We start from the raw sequence: 18,748 nt of genomic DNA, 5'->3' as shown, positions 1-18,748 counted from the left end.
AGAGGTGGCTGTGTGCCGTGGAGTGGAGCCTGCAGTCCAGACTAAGTCATGGGGAGGCCGGGGTTCCCCTGAGCCCAGGCTGCACTAGTATTTGGATCTCAGTTCTCTGGCAGCTGCTTGGGGGAAAAATAGATGTTTCAAACAGTTCATCTACAATTGGTCCCTGGTGAGAAGCCTATGGGAAATGAGAGGAGGCTTTTTAAGCTAAAAAAGTATAAAATATAAGAACAAAGACAAGAAACAAGCCTGTATTGTGTATTAAGAAGCAATCTAGGGCTTCCCTGGTAGCTCATTGGTAAAGTATCCACCTCCCAATGCAGGAGAGGATGAGATGGTTGGATGGCATCACCAATTCAATGGACATGAACTTGGGCAAACTCTAGGAGATGGTGAGGGACAGGGAAGCCTGGCGTGTTGCAGTCCTTGGGGTCACGAAGAGTTGGACACAACTTGGCAACTGAACAACAACAACAATGCATGAGACATTTTTGGAATGTCCTTTTTTGGAATTCCTTCCCATTTAGGTCACCACAGAGCACTGAGTAGAGTTCGATGTGCTAAATACAGTAGGTTCTTGTTCGTTATCTGTTTTATACATAGCATTGTATAGATGTCATTCACAACCTCCCAAATCATCCACCCCCATTTTCCCCCCTTGGTATCCAGTCATTTGTTCTCTGTGTGTTCATTTCTGCTTTGCAAATAAGATCATCTTTAGTATTTTCGGACCAGGGTGCGATGCCTGGTCCAGGAAGATACCGTATATGTCAGAGTAACTAAGACCATGCACCATAACTACTGAGCCTGTGCTCTAGAGCCCAGGAACTGATACAGCTGCAGCCCACGCACCCTAGAGCCTACGCTCTGCAGAAACGAGAGAAGCTGCCGGAGCGAGAAGCCCGCACATTATAACTAGAGAGGAGCCTCCCCTCACCGCAACTAGAGAAAAGCCTGTGCAGTGATGCAGAGGCTAGAGTTCGGCCAAGCCCGGGCTGAGCTAGTATTTGGATCCCACCAAAATAAGTAAATTTAAAAAAATTAAAACAGAAGTAATCTAGAGTGTAGTCCAACATTGTTCTCTGGGTCTCCTTCCTCGTAGCTAAAGGAAGAAGGCTGGATAGATTAAATCCACTTATTTTCCCCTTCAAGATATTTCAAGGAAATGTAGGATATAGGGGAAGTGTATAAGAACTTCATGATATTTTATTTGGTTAAATTTTAAATTTTTAATTTTAAAAGCCCTAATAAAAGTCAGTGGACACACTTGTGTATGTGCTAGAGCCTACTGATGCAGCTAAATTCTGCTGCCAGTTTACCTTACTGAGAAGAGGTTTGAATAAACCTCCCCTTCTGTCTCTGGGTCGGGAAGTTCTCTGGAAAAGGAAATGGCAACCCACTCCAGTACTCTTGCCTAGAAAATCCCATGGATGGAGGAGCCTGGTGTCCACGGGGTCGCAAAGAGTTGGACACGACTGGGCGACTTCACTTTTCTTTTTTTTTCTTTTCTGTCAATGTAAATGAAGGTAGAAGGCTGTTGCAGAAGAAACAGCTTGAAAGAGCAAGTCACTAAGCCCAGATTCAAAGAGACGGGACTTAGCTGCTATCTCTCAACACTAGGAATGTGGCTGTTCGCATTTGTGTGTGCCATTATTTTAAATTATTTCTTTATTTATTTCGCTGCAATGGGTCTTGGTTGTAGCATGATGGATATTCCTTGTGTCATGCAGGATCTTTCACTGGGGTACACAGGCTTAGTCACCCAGGGCATGTGTAATCTTAGTTCCCCAACTAGGAGTTCCTTGCATTGCGAGGCAGATTCTTAACCATTGGACCACCAGAGAAGTCTCTTGTGTGCATTTTTAAACCACCAAAATTTTGTAACTACTTATCTATGTAAACTACTTATCTATGAAGGAAACGGCAACCCACTCCAGTATTCTTGCCTGGGAAATCCCATGGACAGAGGAACCTGGCAGGCTACAGTTCACAGGATCTCAAACAAGTTGGACATGACTGAGCTCCTTATCTGAATCTATGTGAATCAGGATTTTGTTGATACTTTGCAACCAAAAATAAGAGTAATTTAGGTCCTGCACTTGTTGAAAGGGCAGTGGTCATATATAATCCCTGGCTTAAATTTTTTATATCCATCAAATAGCTTCCTTATTCTCATTGATTGATTTCATAATAATTGACTATAAAATTCACTTGTAAATGTATTCTAATTACTAATAGTAAGATCTAATTAAAAAAAAAAGACTGGCTACTAAAAAGGTTTGGAAACCACTGGACTATATAATCACCAAGGTTTTATTTTAGGTTTTATTTTAGATCACTGCTTTGAGGGCTTCCCAGGTGGTGCTGGTGGTAAAGAATCAGCCTGCTAATGCAGAAGGTATGAGACTTTGGTTCAATCCCTGGGTTGGGAAGATCCCTTGGAGGAGGGCATGGCACCACACTCCAGTATTCTTGCCTGGAGAATCCCATGGACAGAAGAGCCTGGCGGGCTACAGTCAGTGGGGTTGCCAAGAGTTGGAAATGACTGAGAGTCTGAGCTCACACACTCCACTTTGAGCTGCTCTAAATTTCTCGGGAACCTCAAATCCTTTAGGACCTCAAGTCCAGCTGAGCCCCTACTGTAAACATTTCCCAGAGTGCCCTGGGATCAAACATTCCTCCCACCTCTTGGTGCAAAGCATCCTGGGACCTCCTGTCCATCATGCTAGAACACGGTAAGCCTTCCAAAAATTCACTAAATACCCATTCCTCTCTCTGCTGCCCTTGGAGAGACAACTGTCTGTACTGGGAAAGTCCCAGCTTAGTGGTGAAGAAACTGGGATGTGTGTCTCCAGTCTGCATTCATTAGTTGCTTGTAGCCTCTAGTGAAAACTTCACATGAAATGTCTCTATTCCACAATTCTCTCATTCTGGAAAAGGATGAAAACAACCTATGTGTGTTGTTGACCTCACGAGTTTGTTAAGAGGATCAAACAACATTTTGGATGTCACAGAACTCCTACCATTTAAAGCAATCACTCAGGGACTTCCCTGGTGGTCTAGTGGTTAAAATTCCACATCCCCAGTGCAGGGGGCTGAGGTTTGATCCCTGGTTATCCTGGTCTGGGAACCAAGATCTTGATGCTGCATGGTGCAGCTAAAAAGAAATACATATAAATAAATACTCTACAAAATAAAAGTTAGAAAAAAGAGGTAATCATTCCCATTTGAGCAACTGTTATCCACTTTGATTTTTTTTCAGCTGAAAGGCCTAGAAACTCAGGGGGGCAGGAGAGTTGATTCAGGTATCAGGTACAGTCTTGGGTTCACACTCGGGCCCTCCTCCAACTCACCAGGTACTCTAGACTGCATACCTCTTCAGGTCTCCAAACCCAGGTTCTGATCCTGCTGGGTGATCTGGGCCTGCCCCCACCAGCACCCACAGCCAAAGTCCTTTTTCTGATCTTCCAGTGCAGTCTTCACCCCCTCCACCCACTCAAACAGGACTGTTCCCTGCCCAGTTGCCTTGGACGGTCCTGCCAAGTCAACCAAGTTACCCCTTCTCCTTCAGCCTCCGCTTGACCCTTGTTCCTGCTAGATTTCATCCATCATTTCTTCACCCAGCTTCCCAGGTAGCGCTAGTGGTAAAGAATCCACCTGCCAATGCAGGAGATGCAAGAGTTGTGGGTTCAGTCCCCGGGTTGGGAAGATCCCCTGGAGGAGGAAATGGCAACCCACTCCAGTATTCTTGTCTGGAGAATCCCACCATGGACAGAAGAGCCTGGCGGGCTACAGTCCACGGAGCCGCAAAGAGTTGGACACAACTAAACACAACACCCCCCCAGTTTTTCCCTCCTGACCCTTGACAATCAGCTCACTGCCCACTCACACACCATTGACCTTTCCTGGGTGTTTGGCCTCCCCATTAAACTGTGGGTATCACAGGCCCGGAAGGGTACAACCATGTTGACTATTGATGAGCTTGACTGCCAAAGGCTACACTTAGGGCTTCAGTGGAGGACAGAGCCTTTTTTCCCAGCTGGCTCTCTATCACCCTCCAGAGTGTGACTTTCTGTCCCCTTGTCCATGCCACCATTGCTCAGCCCCTGAAGGAGAGGAGGCAGACAGGAACTGCTAGCCTGCCCCGGCTTTCCTGGGGCAGGACAGGGGGCGGGTAGTATGTGTGCCATCTCTCTCCCTCCTCCAACTCTGCCTTCCCCCTTCCCTCATTTGAACCCTTGCTCCATGGCTTTTCTCAGCCTGGCATCACTTGTCCCTCCTACCCTGATCTGGAAGCTCATAAAGAACAAATAGATTTGGGGCCCCATTGCAACCTTTTAATTCCAAGCAGAGTCCCCCTCCCCCAGCATGATCACACACACACACACACACACACACACTGCAGAAAGGGATCTCAGGGTCTGGGCAGGAACAAAACCCAGACCCGGGCAAAAAAATATATATAATTATATACACATGTGTATTTGGAGAGAAGAAAAGCTGGGAGCGTGATTAGGGTAGGGTGGAGAGTAAGGTGAGGAAAGCAGCTGGGGGTGCCCCAATAAATTACATTCTTTAGAGAGCGTGGTGGGGGGGTGCACAGGCATGGGCGGAACCGGTGGCCAGGACTCTCAGCCTGGCTCCTCATCCCATCCAAGGAGATGAGTTCCGCCCAAGACTTGGATGCTAGAAGGCAGCATTCTAGCCAACCCCGCCTGCAGGCTGGTGGTGGGCTGGGGGTCTGTATAGGCGACATCTCCACTCTATGCCGCAGGCTTCTGGGGAAGCCACGGGGCTAGAGCAAGAGGCTTTGAAGCTTTGGGGTCACAAGGGCAGGGTAGGGCACGAGCTGGAGGACCAGGTGGCCTCCCTGCTGGAGGCTGAGAGGCGGGAGGCCCAAGTGCAGGGGAACCTGTCCCAGGTGAGCTGCAGAGGAGTGCTTGGGTACACATGGGGTACTGGGGTGCTCTCTGCCTACCTGGCTGCTCCCCATCCTCACGGGACCTCCTACCAGGCCCAAGAGATCTTCCCACCCAGCAGACAGGCTTGGCCACTAAGTGCCATGTTCATTTCTCATCACTCTCTTCTGGGACATTCACGTGGGGGTGGGGCAGGGAGAGGATGCAAACGTTAACTCACAGGGAGTCCACACTGCATTTGCCCTGTACTGTGAGGACCAGGGATGAGAGAAGGAGAGCCCCCTCCCCCGTCCCGGCTCATTATGGGGAAGAAAGTCCACATTCTACAACCCCAACAGGCAGAGGTCTTTCTTGCTCCCCCTCAACTTGGATGACGGAGCCAACCCCACCCCTGCGCCACCTCCCTGCTCCCCCCACCAAGAGATGATGCTCTGGGGTCTTGGGACCCCAGCTCCAGGGCCCTGAAGCGGCAAGGGTGAGGGTCAGTCATGGAGTAGGTGGGGGTCATCAGAAGAGAGAGGCCTTTTTCTTGAGCTCGTTCCGCTTCCACAGAGCCAGCTTGCCAAACTCTTCAGGAGACATGGAGAAGACCCTAGAGAAGTCTTCTGCTGACAGGTGCCTCTGCGAGGGGACACACGGGGGCAGTTTAGGGGAGGAGGCACAGGTGGGGCTGGGTCAAGTGACCAGGAGGTGGTCCTCCCCAGCAGGAAGCCCCTCACCCACCCTGCAAATTGTCCCTGCATACCTCCAGCCTCATCCGATCCACACCTGGAGGCAACTTGGTTCGCCCCCTATTGGTCACCACCAGCATTTCATAAGGATAGATCTGGGGGTTTGGGAGGAGAGGGGGGTAGTATTAGGCGCATGGAGGTGCCTGTCAACCTTACCCCTGCCGTCCCCCAGGCCCGCTTATCAGCCTGAAGGGGCCGTGGGGTCTCATGCCATCTTGCCATTCAGTTTCCGTGCTGCCCCTCCCAACATCAGCCCAGAGGACCCCTCAGTGCATTCACTTCTCTGGCTTCTCCCAAGCTGGCCCTCCCCCGCTAGAGACAGTTCTGTCCCCTGCCCACCACCCCCTGCCTCTGCCCCTGCCCCTCACCTTCTGCTCCAGCACACAGGGCAGGGAGTTCCCCCGGTCCATCCTCCCCCTCTGGCCCTCTCCATTCTGGGGAGACCAAAGCCGCAGTGAGCCAGAGTGCGGCAAGGAGACCTCCCCAGCCTTTTCATGTGCTTCTTGCGGCCTCACCAGGTGACTCCGTGGCCCCACAACCCCCTCCCCCAGCACTGCCAGTCTCCCCATCCATCCGTGACTTTCGTGGTCCACATGTTCCCCTGCAGAGGGCACTCACCTGCAGGCCTGCGGGAGAGAAGAGTCACTGTTCAGAGGTGGCTCTGAGGTTCAGCTGGAGGCCTGAGGTCAGCAGGCCTCCAGCCTGCCAGTTCAGCCTCCCCCACCTCCAGCCACAGAGCCCTGCCCACATCGCACGCACAGGCTGCCCCTGGGGCCTGCCCAAGCCCCTTGCCCAGCATCACGTCAGCTCTGTCTCTCACCTGGGCTTTCAGCCTCACTCCCAGATGGGCTGAAGTCTGTAGACTGGAGCTGGAAAGGACACAAAAGGATCAGAGGAACTGGGAGTGTACTGCATCGTTCCCTTTCACCCCCTGCCCGAGCACCCTGTCCCTCACGGGCGGCCCCACATGCCCACTCTTCCCTAGCAATCTGTGAGTTCGATGCTGGGACCTTACCCGGCTCAGGGTGGTCCTGCCATAGGCGGGGAGGGAAGAAGATTTAGACGTTCCTGCGTGCAAGGCTGGAAGAGAGCAGGAGGCCCCGATTCAGTCCCTTTGGCCTGACAATCATTCCTGAGGGTCATTCCTTGGCCGCCCCTGCCAGGGGCAGGGCCATGGAGAGGGGAATCGGGGGAACCCAATGGAGCTCTTTTGGTTTCCAGCTCCTGCCTGTTACCTGCAGCAGGTGACAGACAGCATGCTGCAGTTCTGAACTGCCCCTAACGCCTCCCCTCTCTTTAACGGATGTGAGCGAAATAGACATTTGGGCCAAAAGCCCAAGTGTTCAAATTCAGAGTCAGATGATGAGTTAAGTCATATCTGACTCTTCGCGACCCTGTGAACCATAGCCCGCCAGGCTCCTCTGTCCATGGGATTCTCCAGGCAAGAATACTGGAATGGATTCCCATTCCCTTCTCCAGGGCATCTTCCCGATTCAGGGATCAAACCCACATCTCTCCTGTACTGGCAGACAGGTTCTTTACCACTAGCGCCACCTGGGAAGCCCCAGGTGAAGAGGCTCACCATCATACAATGAACCTCTGGGATACAAAAAGAAGTCTAAAATAAGTAAAAAGAATCGAATTATTAGTTTTATGTTTAGCAATGTTGATGTCATAAAACAGAAGCAGTCATTCTCCCAGCACTGTCAGCTGCTAGATGGCACCGCAGTCGCTTAGACTTGACATTCCCAAGTCAGATGTCACTTGCAATTAGACCTCTAATAATGTCACTAAGGGCTTCCCTGGTGACTCAAATAGTAAAGAATCTGCCTGCAATGCCGGAGACCTGGGTTTGATCCCTGGGTGGGGAAGATGCCCTAAAGAAGAGAACGGCTACCCACTCCAGTATTCTTGCCTGGAAAATGCTATGGATAGAGAAGCCTGGCAGGCTACAGTCTGTGGGGTCACAAAGAGTGGGACATGACTGAGCAACTTTCACTTTCACTTTCAACATCACTAAGCTTTCAAGAACTACATCTTATAATTCAGGAAAATTGGTTTTCAGTAACAGGTTTCCTAGAAAGCTTGTTTGGGCTAATCTCAAAATTCCTTCATCTCCAGAGGCTAGACATTGCTGGCTAGACATTGCATAGCAATTGTTTTGACCAGCATTTTTGTGTGTGTGTGTGTGAAAGTTTAGCCTGGATAGACTCAAAACTGTGAGGAATAATTGTTTTCTTCAAACATTCTTATAAGATATGTTATTTGGAAATTTGTGAGAATAAAATGTGTTTAGGGCAACCTCGTTTTTTTCCTCTTGATACTCCTTACTTTTATATAGAGAATTGTCTGTTTACACAACCCTCATTAACTATTTTTAAATAGTATTTATTTAGTTAGCTGTGCCAGGCTTTAGTTGTGGCCTGTGGGATCTGGTTCCCTGACCAGGGATCGAACGTGGGGCCCCTGTATTGGGAGTGTGGAGTCTTAGCCACTGGACCACCAGAGAAGTCCTTCATTCATTACTGAAGTGCTTCACCTCAGTGATAGTGAGCATGCACTTCTCCCTTGATGGACCAGTAGAATTTCAGCCATAAGGTTTTCACTCCTAATTACTTCTCGATTATGTTTGAAAGTGACCATTAATTTCAATGTCACCGTTAAGTCAGAATGACAAGCCTGTTTGTAATTCTGCAATTGTCAAGGCTGATCAGCTATGCTGTAACCTACTCGATCATGTGACCATTGGTCCCATACAAGTTCAGGGATGCCAACAATGATGCTGACGCAGGCGTTTCGCTACTCAACTCTGCAAGGCCAAATGCACATTAAAGAGCTAATTTTGCCTGACTAGTTAATCCTGGTGGAGCATGAGGGCTGAATCCAACCTCCGGGACATTTCTCTCTTTCTGCTTCATTCTTCAGGCCTTAACTATTTATTCTACATTCTCTAAAAAAGCCTACCATAACTCTTCCCACCCGCACTGAAATATCATCCAGCTGAAATATCACTTCAATGACTAGGTGGAGGTCCCAGCCATATATGAGCCTTAACAGTTCCTTGAGTCCCCCAACCCAGTGACCTTCACTTCTGCTGCACAGCAGGCAACCCCTTCCAATAGTCAGCTCCTGGATCCTGTTGTCCATAGCGGCTTCACCTTGACATTGAAGCCTGGGTATCCCACTTTGGGGTCACAGCGCCCTTCTTTGTTTGGTTTTCCATCAGCCACACTGCTGGCACAGCTGCTGGTCAGTTTCATGGGGCCTCCAGCATCTGCATCCCCCACTCTCCCCTGATCTTCAACCTGTGACTGGGCATATAACCTTGAGTAGTTTGGATTTTCCTGGTGGCTCAGGCAGTAAAGACTCTGCCTGCAATGCAGGAGACCCAGGTTCGATCCCTGGGTTGGGAAGATCCCCTATAGAAGGGAATGGCAACACACTCCAGTATTCTTGTCTAGAGAATCCCATGGACAGAGGAGCCTGGTGGGCTACAGTGCATGGGGTCCCAAAGAGTTGGATACGATTGAGCGACTAACACTTTTACTTTCACACTTCCATCCACACTTAGCAGCTCATTGGGCACTTAGTCCCTCAGCACCTGCCTTACAAAACTCTAACCCTGGGATTTCCCTGGTGGCCCAGTGGCTAAGACTTCATGCTCCGAATGCAGGAGTCCTGGGTTCGATCCCTGGTCAGGGAACTAGATCCCACATGCTGCAACTAAAGATCCTGCATGCCACAGTGAAAATCGAAGATCCTGCCTGCTGCTGCTAAAACCCAGCATGGCCAAATAAATAAATTAAATACTTTAAACATTTAATATGAAGAAAAAAACTCCTCTTGTTAAAACACAAACAAACAAAAAAATCTAATCTGCAACAACCTTGTGCTCCCCTTCAGCCCACAGGCTATGGGAAGCACCACCCTGTGTGGCGCTCAGAGCCACCAGGGAAGCCCACCCCGTGTGGATGAGTATCACTACAGACCCTAAACCCTCTACCCAGTTCCCATTCCCAGCAGAAACTGTTCTGAACCTTCACCACTCTCACTGAGCCTCACCCTGAGCTCAGCGTGCATGTGGGCTAAGTTGCTTCAGTCATGTCTGATTCTTTGCGACCCAATGGACCGTAGCCTGCCAGGCTCCTCAGTGCATGGGGATTCTCCAGGCAGGAGTACTGGAGTGGTCTGCCATTCCCTTCTCCAGGGGATCTTCCCAACCCAGGGATCAAACCCAGGTCTTCCACATTGCAGGCTGATTCTTTGCCCAATTTCTCATGTGGCCTGCTCCCAGGTCCAAGTCCCAGACCCTTTCAAGGTCAGCCTCCTGCATCCTAAGACTGGGTCTCTTTCCCCACTTCTTCCCAGCCAGTGCTCCCAGGAGAGCATAGTTAAGTGCTCCTCAAACCCTTAAGCCCTCGGTGAACCTTGTTAAGCCCTCGGTGCCTGTCCTTCTCTCCTCTCTGTCTACACAATGAGATTTTTCTCATGGTCCCATTACCACATATAAGCTGAAGATTCTACCTGAGCCCTGACACACCCCTCAAGCTTCCAACTCAGTCAAACTCAGCATCCCACCTACATGCACTTAAGACCCACATATCCCAAACAGTGTCTTCACCTTTCCCCTGACACCTGCCCCAGGTCTGTCATTACCCAGAACCCAAGGCAAAACCCCCCACTCATCCCTCCCTCACTGCCCAAATCCAATCAGCCACTCAGTCCTGTTGATTCCAACTCCTCTACAGACCTTCCTCGGCTTATGATGGAGTCACGAGCCCATAAACCATCGTAAGTCAAAATGCATTTCACAGGGCTTTGCTGGTGGTCCAGTGGTTAGGAATACACTTTGCAATGCAAGGTATTCCGGTTCAGTCCCTGGTCTGGGAAGATTCCCACATGCTACGGGGCAACTGAGCTCATGGGCCACAACTAATGAGCCCGTGAGCCTCAACTACTGAACCCATGTGCCACAACTACTGAAGCCCACACACCCTAGAGCCTGTGCTCCACAGTAAGAAAGGCCACTTCAATGAGAGGCCCTTCCACCACAAGTAGATTAGCCCAAGCTGGCTGCAACTAGAGAAAGCCTGCATGGCAATGAAGACCCATCACAGTAAAAAAAAAAATGCATTTAATACACTGAACCTACCAAATATCAGAGCTTAGCCCAGTCAACCTTAAACGTGCTCAGAACACTTACGGGAGCCTACTGCTGGGAAAAATCCTCTAACACAAAGTCTATCTGACAATAAAGTGTTGAATTGCTCATGTAGTTTACTGCATACTGTACTCAAAGTGAGAAACAGAACAGCCCCCTGGGGTTGTTAAGTGCACGGGTTGTTTCCTGTCTTGATGGTGTGACTGACTGGGAGCTATGGCTCACTGATGCTGCCCAGCATCTCAGGAAAGCACCGTGGGACTTCCCTGGTGGTCCAGTGGCTAAGATTCTGGGCTTCTTGAGGGCACAGGCGCGGGTTTGATCTCCTATGCTGTACAATGTGGCAAAAAAAAAAAAAAAAAAGTCAAGAGAGCATCATACTGTACATCACTAGCCTGGGAAAAGGTCAACATTCAAAACTGGATGTACAGTTAGTTTCTCCTGAATGCATATTGCTTTTGCACCATTGTAAAATTGAAAATTTTTAAGTTCTGGGTTATTACTATACAGACTGTGTCTGTATAATCCTCAAACTCATTCCCTCTTCCCTTGCCTATGAAAATCTTTAGCTTTTACCCAGACAACTGGGAAGGGTGGCAGATTGTCTCCAAAGATGGCTTGCAACATCATCTCTGAGCCTGTGTGCCCTTGGGTGGTTCCTCTCATCAAGAAGCAGAATCTCTTTCCTCTCCCTTGTGTCTGGGGGGCTTGATGACCTGCTCTGACCAGAAGAAGGCACTGGAAGGATGCCCTACAGCTTCCAAGGCCAGGCAGTGAGAGGCCTCAAGCTTCCAGTTTGGGGTTCTCAGATCTGCCCCCCTCCTCTCCAGCCACCATGTTGGAAGGAAGCCCAGGCTAGTCCTGGTGATGAGCACTGTGGCACCAAAGCCCTGGCCACTCCACCACAGGCTCTGTGCTCTGTAGTTCCAGATTTCCAGAGGCCCTCTCTGCTGGCTGGATGTTTGCTGCTCCTGGCCTTTGCTCCCACACCATCCTTGGGATCTTCACTGCCCTTCTCCCCGCCTCACTGTGTCTCATTCTGCAAGATTCCAACTCTGGAACCCAGGCCCTGTCAGCATCCTTTCAAAGAACTCCAAATGTAGCTCTCATCTCCCAGCACCTGCTATGCTGTGCTAAAACCCATTTCTATGTTACTTCTCCCCATGCCCTGAAGCTACCAGAAGGCAGCACTATAGTGTTTTACTCTTTATATCCCCGGGGATCAAGAATATGGTGAAGTGTGAGTTGCTCACTCAGGTGCGTCCGATGCATTGTGACCCCATGGACTGTAGGCCATAAGGCTCCTCTGTCCATGGGACTTCCCAGGCAAGAATACTGAAGTGGGTTGCCATTCCTTTCTCCAGGGGATCTTCCCAACTCTGGGAGAGAACCTGCATTTCCTGTATCTTCTGTATTACAAGCAGATTCTTTACATTCTGAGCCACCAGGAAGCCCTAAGAACACGGTAGACACCCAATAAATGCTTGTTGAATTAAATGAAATATGCTAATTCTGTTTTAACTGATGCCATTTTTTGTCATCTCATTTTGTTCCATAGCTGGTGCTCTTGCCCTAAGGAGAGTGTGAGCACCCTGGGCCAGCACCGGAATCTTCTCCCTCTCGTACACCCACAGTAGCACAGGGCTGGGCACGTGACAGACTCAGCAGAGTATTTGATTCATGGTCTAGCCAGGTGATTCTGAGCCCCCTCGATGACACTCACAAGTATGGAAGGGTGTCCGGTCAGGCAGAGAGCGGGTTTTCCTCCGAATAGGCAATGACTTTTCCATCTCTTCTTTCAAGATCATCTTTCCTAAGTTGGAAGTAACCTGCAGAAGGAGAAAGGAAGATGGATCCAAGGCGGCATCAGTACTTGTTTGTTTTTGTTTTTAACTTTTTTGACTGCATTGCATGGCATCTGGGATCTTGGTTCACTGACCAAGGATTGAACCCGTGCTCCTTGCATTGGAAGTATGGAGTCTTAACCACTGGACTGCCAGGGAAGTCCTGATACTTGTTTCTCATCTCCAAAAGGTTTGGAGTTGGTATAGCACAGGCAGGAGTGGGGACAGAGCTCCTGAGGGGCTGGTTGGTAGCCTGGAGCCCATGGAGCCTGTCCTTCTTGTGGGAAGCTCTGCCACATTGGGTCTGGTCACCCTTGAGAGCAAAGAGTCAGAGCTGCTTGGTGTTACCTCTGGCCCAGGGGCCTCTGTATCTCAGGCCACAATGCCCAGAGCACAAGCCCATGTCACCAACAGTGGCCTTTCTCTGACTCCCTGGACCCCCTCTCTCTGCTTGGAGGCCAGCAGTCTGCTCACTCCTTTCTCCTCATCCCATGAACTACTGTGGCTGCTGAAGCCTAGCACCGTCCACGCCACCCTTTTCTGTGCCTTTGGTTCTAATCATAAGTGGCGTCCCCCACAGTGACATGCAATCCCTGTGTCCCCATCAAAGCATAGCCTGACATCTTGGCAAAGAAGGGGAATTCCTCACATGTTCTGACCAGCAGGCTTTTCAGACATGAAGTCACTCAGATCAGAACGGGACACTGGAAGGATGCCCCGTGGCTTCTGAGGCCAGGCTCTGAGAGGGCTGGTAGCTTCCAGTTTTGGGTCTCGCTCCTCTCCAGCCGCCACGTTGGAAGGAAGCCCAGGATGACATAGGGAGGCGGGCGGGGGTCTCCAGACGCTACCTTACTGAGTTCCTCTCTCTGCCGCTCCCTGAGAGCCTTCATCTCCTCCCCGGAGTCGTCATCTTCCTCCTCCTCCTCCTCCTCGGCCCCTCTCCTCGACGCCTTCCGCTTCCTCCATTCTGTCTCTAGGGAACACAGGCAACCAGGCACATCAGTCAATCAACCACGCACTCAACTCGCATCTCTCTAGGGCTGCACCTTGAAGGGAACACTGCAAATCATTAAAATAAAAGCAATGTTTTCTAGTCTTGCAGTGAAGATGCAAGACACATGCTCATGAGACTTAAAAGTCACCAGGGACCAAGACCTCGTCTCATTTCTCTTTCCCTTTCCAGAACTCTCATCACAGAGCCTGGGACGCAGTAGAAATTCAACAAATATCTGTTAAGCAGTGAAAGAAATGAACGGAAAGTGAATGAATGACTAACAATCAGGGTCATTTACACTGAGAGGGATGGGGATGCTGGGTTCATGTAGGGGGTGGGAGTGGGTTCCTGGGGCTTCAGCAGGGCTTACAAGGCAGTGTCTGGGCCTCCCTCTCCCCTCTCCAGCAGTTTCTCCTACCCACAACAGCCAGTGATGGGGGGCACGGCCAGTAGTCCGTTTCGATCTTGGCTGGCTGGTTGGGGTCGGGAGGCTGGGCTGCGGGGAACTTGGAGGACTCGATGATGAGGTCCTCAATGGGGTGCTTGCTCTGAGGGCTGCCTCCAGTGGACTCTGCAGGGGTTGGGGGGAGGTCAAGGTAAGCCCAGGCATACCCTGCCCAGCAGGCCACCTCCCACCTCAGCTTCCCACTTGCTCATGTCTCCCTCTTCACACCTGTAAGATCGTGGATACAAGAGCAATACACGAGGAAGAGAACAGGGCATGTTATGAACATTTCTGCTCCTATGGCCCTCCCACCCTCAGTGCAGCCTCCCAGCAGGTGGTGGGAACAGGGGTGCTGGTCCGTCAGGGGAACCCTCACCTCTCTGCTTGTAGATGGGGGGCTTCTTGTAGATATTGTAATCTGGGCGAGTGGTCTCTGTGGAGAGGGAGCAACAGTGGATGAGAAGGAGGTGGTGATGATGGGGAGGGATGACAGTGATGATGACGGGAAGGCTGGGTCAGAGAAGGGAATGGAGACATGGATTGGGAGGAGGTAGGAAGTTCTCAGGGGCCTGCCAAGAGCCAAGACAGAACTGGAGATCCTAGAATTTATCCCTCCCTCAGGGGCTGGGATGTTTCACACTTTTCTGTCTGGGTGGGAGGGAAAATACAACAGGCCCACTGTCTGGGAGCTCTGCCTGGGCTCCAGCATCAGCCAGTTCTGGTGGTGTGCGTATACTCCAGAGAATAGGGGACTGAGAGTAATGCCGTTGGGTTCCTGAAGGAAAAAAAGAGGTCTTAGGGCAAGGATGTAGCCATGCTGACAGTAAAACCTACCAGGATGGTGGAAATGGGGCAGGCTGGTCCGGGGGGTCCCAGCAGTTCTGGGGGCTGGAGCCTGAGAGATGGTTCCAGGAGACCGGCTCTCTGCCCACACCTGCAGAGCAGAAGTGCGGTTCCCTGCAGCTCCCAGGTCCCCACCCCACCCCTTCCACTATCTTGGTGCTCCCACCCTAGCAGCCCACACGCCCCCAACCCCAGGGCAGAGGAGGGCTGTCCAAGGACTTGATCTACTAATGATGCCTGATCCAGGAGAAAGGATTAAATGAGATCTTGGGTCAGACATAGGTGGACCCAGAGCTGGCCAGTGACAGGACAAGGTCCACTGATTCCATCACCCCCTAGGTTCTGCCGAGCCCAGCCTGGATGTGTGTGGGGCAGGGGCTAGCCCCATCAGAGCAGGGCTGGACCGGTGTCAGGCGCGGGGCAGACTCACCTCTGGGGATGGTGGGGGGGATGTGGATTTGGGTGACAGCGAGCGCTGTGAATGGAGAGGAGGCTGGTCAGAGCCACAAGGGTGGGATTAAACCCTCGTCCCTAAGGCCCCAGGTGGGCCTCTTCTTCCCCCGCGCCCAATCCTGCAATTGCTCCACTGATTTCTGGGCCACCTCTTCTCTCTCAGTCCTTGCCAGCTCTCAGGGCTGGCCTTCCACGCTCTCTTTCCCGAAGAGGGTCCTGAAACTTTCCCGAGGACCCATGAAGAAGCAGAAGAAGCTGAGGATTCTGGAGCAGTGTCCATGTGCTCTGAGGGCCAACTGAAGGTGGCTCTGGCCCTGATCCCAGAGCCAAGCAACGACGGGAAGGGACAAGACCCACAGTATCCAGGATGGAGTCGGGGCCCCTCACCAGGCTTAAGTCTCCCCATAGCCTGGCCGTCTCTCTCCACTCAGCCATGACACAGCCCCCTTCTCCAATACAGTTTGCAAAGTACCTGTCCCGAGTTATCTCATGCATTTACTACCTGGTGAGGTGGACGGGCGAAGGTATCACTTCTGTTTTGGAGGAGGGGAAACTGAGACCACACCATCACACAGGTCACACTCAGCTAGGACTTCCAGCCTCCAAGTTCAGGCTGCTAAACTCGGCCTCTGAGCTGCTGGCTTCTGCATGCTTTCCACAAATTTGCTCACTTTCTGCCCACTCACGCCCCGTTCCTGCATGACCCCACTCTGTGGTGCCGCCACTCAAACGTGGCCTCTCCTGCTGTCCACCTGGAACCGGCCAGAGGCCAGTCCATCACTACCTGCTTTGTAGTACCAACACTCAGTCACCAGCTGAGTGGGGATTCCCGTGCACAGGCTCTCTTTCTTGTTTTGGCATCTGGCCTCCAGGAAAGAAGGTGTGAGAGGGATCCTGCCCCCCACCTAGTGCAGCTGGGGGAGCCCTTGCCCCGAGTCCCGTCCAACCTCCCACCCTTTACCTCCCGGCTTCTGGGCAGCTCCACATGTTCCAGCAGAGAATAGGTAAAATGGGGCTCATAGATCATGAGGTCAGGCCTCTCGATGTCCAGGATGGCCTTGTCCTTGGGGATGGCAGCCAAGTCCTTATAGCCCAGCACTTGATTGTCCATCTTGGCCTGAAGGGAAATGGTACCCATGGAACAGAGGAGCCAAAAGCCTCATCTAGAATACTGACGTTATGAGCCCGATTTCAATTTATTAGGAAGAAGATGGGCAGCCATGATAGAGATCAGCTCCTATAAGTTAACATTTCTATCGTTTTCATTCTAAAGGTTTAAAGTGAAAGTGTTAGTCACTCAATTGTGTCTGACTCTTTGTGACCCCATGGATTGAAACCCGCCAGGATCCTCTGTCCGTGGGATTCTCCAGGCAAGAATACTGGAGTGAGTTGCCATTCCCTTCTCCAGGGGATCTTCCTAACCCAGGAATTGAACCTGGGTCTCCTGCATTGCCGGCAAATTTTTTACCGACTGGGCCACCAGGGCAGCCCCTAAGGGGTTTTCAGTTCAGTCGCTGAGTCGTGTCCGACTCTTTGGGACTCCATGGACTGCAGCATGCCAGGCCTCCCTGTCCATCACCAACTCCCAGAGTTTACTCAAACTAATGTCCATTCAGTCAGTGATGCTAGAGTGATCTTAAAACAATGATAGTCCTTCACCTAGCACTTTGGATACAAGGAGACAGGACCAGACCAGCAGGAGGGGGTGCATGGAATCTTCTCTGGATCTAGGGCTTTCTCTGCTTGCTAACCCTGGCAGGACCATCGTCGTCTGAGTGAAGCTGCCCAGCACACAGCCTGTCCCCGACTCCTCCCTCCTCCCAGCCTGAGGACGCTGGTGGCCAACGGGTACTCACCACGATGCTGGAGGGAGAGCCGGGAACACTGGAGTCTCGGGAGGAGCTGACGCTCCCAGGGGAGGTAAGTGGTTGCTGGGGAGAGCGAGAAGGCAGGCAGGTGGGAATGTGTGTGGGTGTCAGGGCCGGGCTGGAGCAAGCGGGCTGAGGTAGAGGAGGGCTTCCCTAGGCCTCCGGGGCCCTGGGGTGCGGTGCCATGGGCAACCACCAGGTGGCACCCTTGACTCCCGGACCTGACCCTCTGCAGGGAGCAGGGACCCCACCGCGTGCCCCTCTGTCTCCAGCATCCCACTGCCCCTGCATGGGTGCAGCCCCGCGCACCTTCTGCAGTCGTTCCATGCAGCAAGGATGTGGACGGTCGGATCACTCTCGGGATCCTGTGCGCGAGAGGAGACGACGCAGGCGTCAGGCTCTGTTCGGCTCCTGGGCACTGCGCGCTCGGGGCCGCGAGAGCAGAGAGGGCGCTCCCCCAGGCTGTGGCGCCCTCATCCCTCGGTGACTGTCCAGGCTGCTGGCCGAGTGCAGGGCCTGGAAGGGGAGGGAGAACGTGCCAGCCGGGGCTGTCGGACCCCGCAATCTCTGAGGGCGGGGGCGAGAACAGCCCTCTTTGGCTCAGCTTATCTCCGGGGAGCAGGGCTTCGGCTTTCTCATTTGCTCAGCCCTTGGGGACAGCGAGCCGCCTGTGGCCCTCGGCGAGACGGGAAAGCGGACGGGCTGCACTTGTTTTTAAGCCATTGTTCTCTGGTTGGAAAGGAAATGACGGCAGGGGTCAGCCGTTCCCAAGGCAGTCTCCACATCCCTTCTTCCTCACACCTGCCCTGCCCGGCCTGTGGTCAGTTTCAGGCCCAGGGTTTCACTCCCTTGCCATGGCCTTTCCTTGGCTCTGTTCTTGGGCCGTTGCCCCTCTCCTTCTTAACCTGCTATCCGAGGTACCACACCCTCTCATAGCCCAGAAAGGTGTGGTGGGTTTTTTTGTTTGTTTTTATTTTTTTGCCCCACATTATGGCATATAGTATCTTAGTTCTCCCACCAGGGGATGGAACCCATGTACCCTGGGCGTTGGAAGCACAGAGGCTTAACTTTCCCTGGACTGACAGGGAAGTCCCCTGCTACCCCAGAAAGCTTTAACACAGAAGGTCTTAGTAATACTATGAGATGGCTACAGCAGAAGGGAAGGACAGAGCAAAGGCAACTTGGTGGGAAGCAGTCAGGCCACTGACTGGGAACCGTCTCACTGCCCTGGGTAGGATCCCTGCCCAGTGGAGAAGGGAGGGAGCCACAGCCCCCTGTGCCTGTCCCGGTACAACAGGCAATCTCACTTGCAGGCATTTGGTAAAGCACCCTGGGGACCAAGGCCACATCCCAGTTCCCTATCATCTTCGAATGCCTGAGCTGAGGCTGCCCTCTGAGGTACTACTTTGCTGTAAGCCAGAGCCCCCTGGTTCAGCAGGAAGGCCTCCGGGCTGGATCCTGGGGAGCTGGGTCCTATCTGCTGCAAAGATTAG

General features: G+C 51.9%; 1 protein-coding gene across 1 annotated transcript; it reads right to left on the bottom strand.

The window, feature by feature from the left end:
* Nucleotides 1–5,423: 5,423 nt before the first annotated feature.
* Nucleotides 5,424–17,582, bottom strand: DMTN (dematin actin binding protein). The gene is made up of 15 exons (XM_052645032.1): nt 17,565–17,582; nt 17,244–17,318; nt 16,349–16,504; nt 15,365–15,409; nt 14,926–15,025; nt 14,468–14,524; nt 14,065–14,217; nt 13,501–13,625; nt 12,532–12,637; nt 6,663–6,727; nt 6,468–6,516; nt 6,266–6,273; nt 6,016–6,081; nt 5,662–5,742; nt 5,424–5,537 (listed from the first exon to the last, which is right to left on the bottom strand). The coding sequence occupies exons 1-15, from the start codon at nt 17,580–17,582 to the stop codon at nt 5,424–5,426; spliced, it is 1,218 nt and encodes a 405-aa protein (XP_052500992.1).
* Between the last annotated feature and the right edge of the window lie 1,166 nt (nt 17,583–18,748).

Source organism: Budorcas taxicolor, chromosome 8 (genome assembly GCF_023091745.1).
Source record: "Budorcas taxicolor isolate Tak-1 chromosome 8, Takin1.1, whole genome shotgun sequence".
Lineage (NCBI taxonomy): Eukaryota > Metazoa > Chordata > Mammalia > Artiodactyla > Bovidae > Budorcas > Budorcas taxicolor.
This window is presented reverse-complemented; position numbering and strand designations above follow the sequence as displayed.